Genomic DNA, 5,997 nt, shown 5'->3' with positions numbered 1-5,997 from the left:
AAAATCCTACGAGCAGCTACTTTCTGGGCAAGAAGAAAGTTTACTGAGGAGTCTGCCGATAATTCCATCGGTTTCTGCATCAGTTCCTGCCGGGACAACTGCATCTACGGTTCCACAAGTACTTCTTTCCGGTATGCAAAACCTCCGAGTAGGGAATCCTGATCCAGTTGCGGTGTGTTTATCCAGTAACACTTTGCCAGCACAGAATGCGTTGGTTTCTGTTGCACCAGGAATTGCATCGCAAGTATCTATCGGTTCGAGTGGTCTGTTGTCATCAGTATACGGAAGCCATCCATACTACACGGCCCCTCAAACGATACATCTTGCACCAACATATACGACAGGTCAAGGATTACCAAGCAGTTCAGCAGTTTTCCACGGAAATGGACCGTATGTGAACCCATCGATATCCGTGGGAGGGAATACGCTAGGACCATCTATTCCTGTAACCGGATCTTTCGGAGCCGGGTCATCTGGCGTCCGAATGGGCTCTATTATGGGGCCAACAAGTGCCCAATTGGCAGCACGACAAGTGATGCCTCGGGAACTGCCAAAGTTCAACGGAGATCCTCAGGAGTGGCCCATCTTCTACAGTTCCTTCAAGAATACGACGGAAGTTTGCGGTTACACTGATGCGGAGAATTTGGCCCGATTACAGCGATGTTTAGGAGGCTCCGCACTGGAGGCGGTACGCAGTCGCCTACTACTACCGGCGTCAGTTCCATACGTGATGGATACACTGCATAAGCTGTACGGACGGCCAGAAATATTAATTAGTTCGCTCCTGAAGAAAGTGCGAAATGTGCCTCCACCCAAGTCTGAGAACTTGAGCACGATTGTCGCATACGGATTGGCGATTCAGAACTTGGTCGACCATATCGTCTTGGCTGATCAACAAGCTCACTTATCGAATCCAATGTTGCTCCAAGAATTAGTCGATAAACTGCCCACCTCACTGAAGATGCAGTGGGGAACCTACAAGCAGGCCTCCGGAAACGTCAACTTGGCGACGTTTAATGGTTTCATGGCCGGCCTTGTCAACCTGGCATCTGAGCTAACCATCGACGTAGATTCTGCTCAAAATCATCACAAACAATTGAGAGCGGAAAAGCCCAAGCAGAGAGAAAAGCTGTTTACACATGCCAACGAGTCACCTGATGCAACGAAGAGAGGGAAAGATACTTCAGTCGAAGAGTCCACGTCGAAAGCCTGCTTATATTGCGGAAACGAAGGGCATCAAATCCTCAGCTGTTCCAGATTCAAATCGTTGGACATCGGAGCAAGATGGAAGGCTATGCGCCAGAAGAATTTGTGTCGCTTGTGTCTCGTTCCGCATCGAAAGTGGCCTTGCCGATCCAAGAAAGAATGCGGCGTGGATGGCTGTCGGATCCGGCATCACATGTTGCTCCACAGTAATCAGTCTCATCGCTGCGAACCAGTACCACCAACGAAGCCATCTGAAACGGTACATCACAACTACCATCACACGAAGTCCTATTCCCTATTCCGTTATCTGCCAGTTACACTCTATGGAAACGGGAAGGAAGTAGACACCTACGTATTCCTAGACGATGGGTCGTCGTCGACATTGTTGGAAGAGGCGATTGCAGTTCAGTTGGGGATCGATGGGGAGCCAGACAACCTCTGGTTAGGATGGACCGGAAAGATTGGCAGGCATGAGAAGAGTTCCAAGAGTCAGCGTAAAGATTTCCGGCAGTGGCAAGAAGGAAACGTTCCACTTGAACAACGTACGGACCGTGCGTGAGTTAGGACTACCCAGCCAAACACTGAACTACCCTGAGTTGTCCAAAGCCTACACACACCTACAAGGCCTTCCTGTCAGCAGTTACAAGGATGCGAAACCAGGAATGATCATTGGCATCGAGCACGTACACCTTCTTACCAGTCTCAAGATCCGTGAAGGTTGTAAGAGTGATCCGGTCGCAACGAAAACTCGGATCGGCTGGTGCATCTACGGAAGGAATTCTGGTAGCGTAGGGTCAGTAGAGCAACTGAACCTGCATGTCGGTAAGGAAATGAGTAACAGTGATCTGTACGACTCGATGAAACAGTTTTTCGCCGTCGAAGAAGCCGTGATAACCAAGCCACTTGAGTCCGAAGAAGATCAGCGAGCTAACAATATCTTGGCAGCGACAACAGTACGACGAGGGTGCCGAATCGAGTCTGGATTGCTTTGGCGCAAAGACGACATCTACTTTCCTGAAAGCTACAAGATGGCGATGAGTCGGCTCCGAGGACTAGAGAAGCGCCTGTCCAGGGATGCAGAGCTGCGCAGAAGAGTGAATGAGCAGATTGCGAGTTACGAAGAAAAGCAGTACATCAGTAAAGGGTCACTAGCAGAGGTTGCCAGTCTGAATCCACACCGTGTCTGGTACTTACCTCTAGGTGTAGTGATCAACCCCAAGAAACCAAATAAGATTCGTATGGTTTGGGACGCGGCTGCGAAAGTTGGTGGAGTCTGCTTCAATGACATGCTCCTTAAAGGCCCGGATCTTCTCGTATCGCTCATGGAAGTTCTGTTGCGGTTCAGGCAAGGAAAAGTTGCAGTGTGCTCTGATATCCGGGAAATGTTTCTGCGCATCCTCATTCGAGAAGAAGACAAGTGGTCACAGTGCTTTCTCTGGAGAAGGAGGCCTGAAGAGGACGTGCAAGTGTATGTGATCAACGTGGCAATGTTCGGTGCAACGAGCTCTCCGTGTACAGCACAGTATGTGAAGAACTGGAACGCATCAGAATACAGTGAACAGTATCCCCGAGCAGTAGAAGCGGTAATCAAAAACCACTACGTCGACGACTTCCTCGACAGTGTCAACTCGGTGGAAGAAAGCGGTAGAGCTTGTACAACAAGTGAAAGACATTCATGCAGCGGCAGGTTTCCAGTTCGGAAAAATACTGTCCAACGAGCAGGAAGTACTAGACCGACTAGGAGAAACAAGTTCAGCTATCAGTAAGCCACTGCCCGTAGACAAGGATCGAGCATACGAACGCGTTTTGGGCATTACGTGGATTCCTTCAGAAGACATCTTCACATTCAGCTACGAGGGATTGGAGGAAGTTCTTGGTACCGACAGGACGGTGCCGACGAAGCGTCAGGTTCTGCGTATCATCATGAAGCTGTACGACCCCCTTGGATTCGTCGCACACTTCGTCGTGCAGGGTAAAATATTAATGCAGGAAATTTGGCGAACGGGCACGAATTGGGACGAGCCGATAGCAGAACAGTTACACGATCTGTGGAGTAGGTGGATCGAACTGTACCGGAAGATCAACGATGTGAGCGTTCCTCGCTGCTTCTTCAAGGAATTATGCCCAAAGCAGGTCAGAGATATCCAAATCCACGTCTTTACGGACGCAAGTGTGTCAGCCTGTGCTTGCGTGGCGTACCTAAGAATGACAGTAGAAGGAGAGAACCAGTGTTCGTTGATCGCCGCAAAAACCAAAGTGGCACCTCTTCGTACACTCTCAATTCCACGTTTGGAGTTGCAGGCGGCCATGATGGGATCTCGCTTGCTACAGAATATCTGCTCAGCGCTCACAATCAGTATTCAAAGCCGTTTCCTGTGGACAGATTCAGCGACAGTTCTGGCATGGCTTCGTTCGGACAGTCGTCGCTACAGAAACACTTTGGCGACAAGCTCAATCCCAGGTGTACTCGGAGGAAATTCATCTGCTGTGCGATGGACATAGTGTTGCGAAAGGGAGTTCGATTCGTGCGCTGTCCCCATTCCTGGATGAAGGAGGAGTTCTACGAGTTGGTGGCAGAATCGAACACGCTCCGACTATCCCATATGAGGCGAAGCATCCTGTCGTATTGCCGAGAAACCATCGGATCACGTATCTCGTTGTGCTTAGTTATCATCAGCAGTTCCTTCACGCCAACAGTGAAACAGTTTGCAACGAGTTACGGCAGCAGTTTTACATCCCGAGGATGCGCAGTACAGTTAGGAGCGTCTGTCGCAGCTGTCAGTACTGCATGATCAAGAAGGCCACTCCAGCTCCACCGATGATGGGACCACTGCCAAAGGTCCGATTAACTCCCTTCGTCCGTCCGTTTACCTACGTGGGAGTGGATTACATGGGCCCCTTCGAAGTTAAAGTTGGTCGCAGTATCGTAAAACGTTGGATCTGTCTGTTCACCTGCCTTACAGTACGAGCAGTTCATTTGGAGTTGGCGCACAGTCTCTCAACGAAGTCATGCGTGATGGCGTTTCGACGGTTCATCAACCGACGAGGAGCTCCACTCGAGGTCTTCTTAGACAACGGCACTAACTTTGTGGGAGCCAGTCGTCAGCTTTCGGAAGAGATGCAGAGGATCAACGATATCAACTCGGATTGTGCATCAACATTCACCAATGCCCGCACGCAGTGGCACTTCAATGCTCCTGCAGCTCCACACATGGGAGGCCCATGGGAGCGAATGGTGAAATCAGTAAAAGTAGCGATGACAGCAATATCGAACAGTCCTCATCACCCTAGTGATGAGGTATTGGAAACTGTAATGCTGGAGGCAGAGGGGATTGTTAACAGCCGTCCACTGACCTACGTGCCCCTGGAAGCAACTGATAGAGAAGCACTTACTCCGAATCATTTCTTGTTGTATGGTTCAAGCGGAATTAAACAGCCAACAGTTGCAGCTGATCAATCAGTAACTCTACGAGACAGTTGGACCATCGCTAGGAATATCATGGACGAGTTTTGGCGCAGATGGGTGCGGGAGTATTTACCCATGTTAACCCGAAGGACGAAGTGGTTTGATAACGTAAAGCCGTTGAGGCCGGGCGATCTAGTCGTGATTATCGACGAGAATGCTCGAAACTGTTGGGAAAGAGGACGAATCTTGGAAGTCTTTCCGGACAAATCAGGACAAGTGCGCCGCGCGACAGTGCAGACAGCCCGAGGAGTGTTCACAAGGCCTGCAGTTAAACTGGCAGTATTAGATGTTGTTGAAGTCAGCAAGGAGCCGGAAGAAGTCGTTCCGGAAACGGAAGTGGTTCACGGGGCGGGGGATGTTACCGGCAACACTGTTCACCGCGAAACGGAGGTGAAACCACTGTCGGCTCCCTCGCGACTAAGCGGATCCGCCGAATTAAATGACAGATTGACATCGACGTCAGACAGAACGGAATGCACGACGTCAGTGGAAAACGAAAACAGATTGTGAGTCAGCAGTTTGTAAATGCCTTTGAGGCCGAAGAAATAGTTAATACATTATCACGAATAATTCAGTGAATTAGATAGATTATCATACAGAAAGTAAGTGATCAGTGACAGTAAAATTGTATTTGTTATACTCATCCACCTTAATTGTTTATTTAGAAATCTCAGTAGGATTTGAGAAATTTACCACGCAGTAAGTGGTGACCAGAATTGTGAATTAAGGTATAACTGCATTGAACTGTGAATCTATTGTTTTACTGATTATAACCTTAAAGAAACGTGTGAATAAGTTGAAACAATTACTGTGTTATTTGCGCATACAGAACAGTCTTTCTACGGTGGAACAGTTAGGGACAGAAGTTAACGAATAATCCGAACAACAACACTGAAAATGTAAGTTGATATTGTATACTGTGACTGTTATATTACTAATAATGAATTCAATATACTACAGCTTTGAAGCTGCTAATTTGGCAACTACAAAACGGTGTTTGTTCTGACGATCGGGAACATAGTTGTTGCTTTCACAATCAGAGGCGCGCGCATCGTTTTTCTATGCATTTGACGTTTCACACTAGCGCCTTCTGTTGCCGATATTGCACAATACAGTGATTCGTGCAACTTTTCCACCAGGTGATAGTAGTGTGATCTGGGCGATGGATTTCCATGAAAATCGTTCAAGGTGTTGCGTCTGTGTCTGTGGTATAAACTGAACGAAGAATTTTCATGAAAATTGCTCTAAATCGAGCTCTAAATTTCACGTCTGTATGTCTGTATCAGAAGTGTTCAAGCAAATTTCCGTAACAAATAGCTCCTGGA

The 5,997-nt window shown here is 48.2% G+C and overlaps 1 protein-coding gene across 1 annotated transcript; it reads left to right on the top strand.

Moving 5' to 3' along the window:
* Window positions 1-1,868: 1,868 nt before the first annotated feature.
* LOC134288773 (uncharacterized) lies at window positions 1,869-5,681 on the top strand. Its single transcript, XM_062854644.1, has 4 exons — window positions 1,869-2,850; window positions 2,894-3,294; window positions 3,590-5,274; window positions 5,338-5,681. Exons 1-3 carry the CDS (start codon window positions 1,869-1,871, stop codon window positions 5,180-5,182), a joined length of 2,976 nt encoding a protein of 991 aa, XP_062710628.1. The 3' UTR covers window positions 5,183-5,274; window positions 5,338-5,681.
* The last annotated feature ends 316 nt before the right edge of the window (window positions 5,682-5,997 follow it).

The sequence above is a fragment of the Aedes albopictus genome, chromosome 2 (genome assembly GCF_035046485.1).
Source record: "Aedes albopictus strain Foshan chromosome 2, AalbF5, whole genome shotgun sequence".
NCBI classification, from domain to species: Eukaryota; Metazoa; Arthropoda; class Insecta; order Diptera; family Culicidae; genus Aedes; species Aedes albopictus.
Note: the sequence above shows the minus strand (reverse complement) of the source record. Positions and strands in the feature narration are given on the sequence as shown.

Bases quoted from the DNA above. Each gene is read 5' to 3' on its own strand.
- LOC134288773 (XM_062854644.1), top strand. From the start codon at position 1,869: ATGATCATTGGCATCGAGCACGTACACCTTCTTACCAGTCTCAAGATC. The intron at 2,851-2,893 runs GTAGAGCTTGTA...ATGCAGCGGCAG, and splicing joins CAACTCGGTGGAAGAAAGCG to GTTTCCAGTTCGGAAAAATA. The intron at 3,295-3,589 runs GTGAGCGTTCCT...TCCTGTGGACAG, and splicing joins TGTACCGGAAGATCAACGAT to ATTCAGCGACAGTTCTGGCA.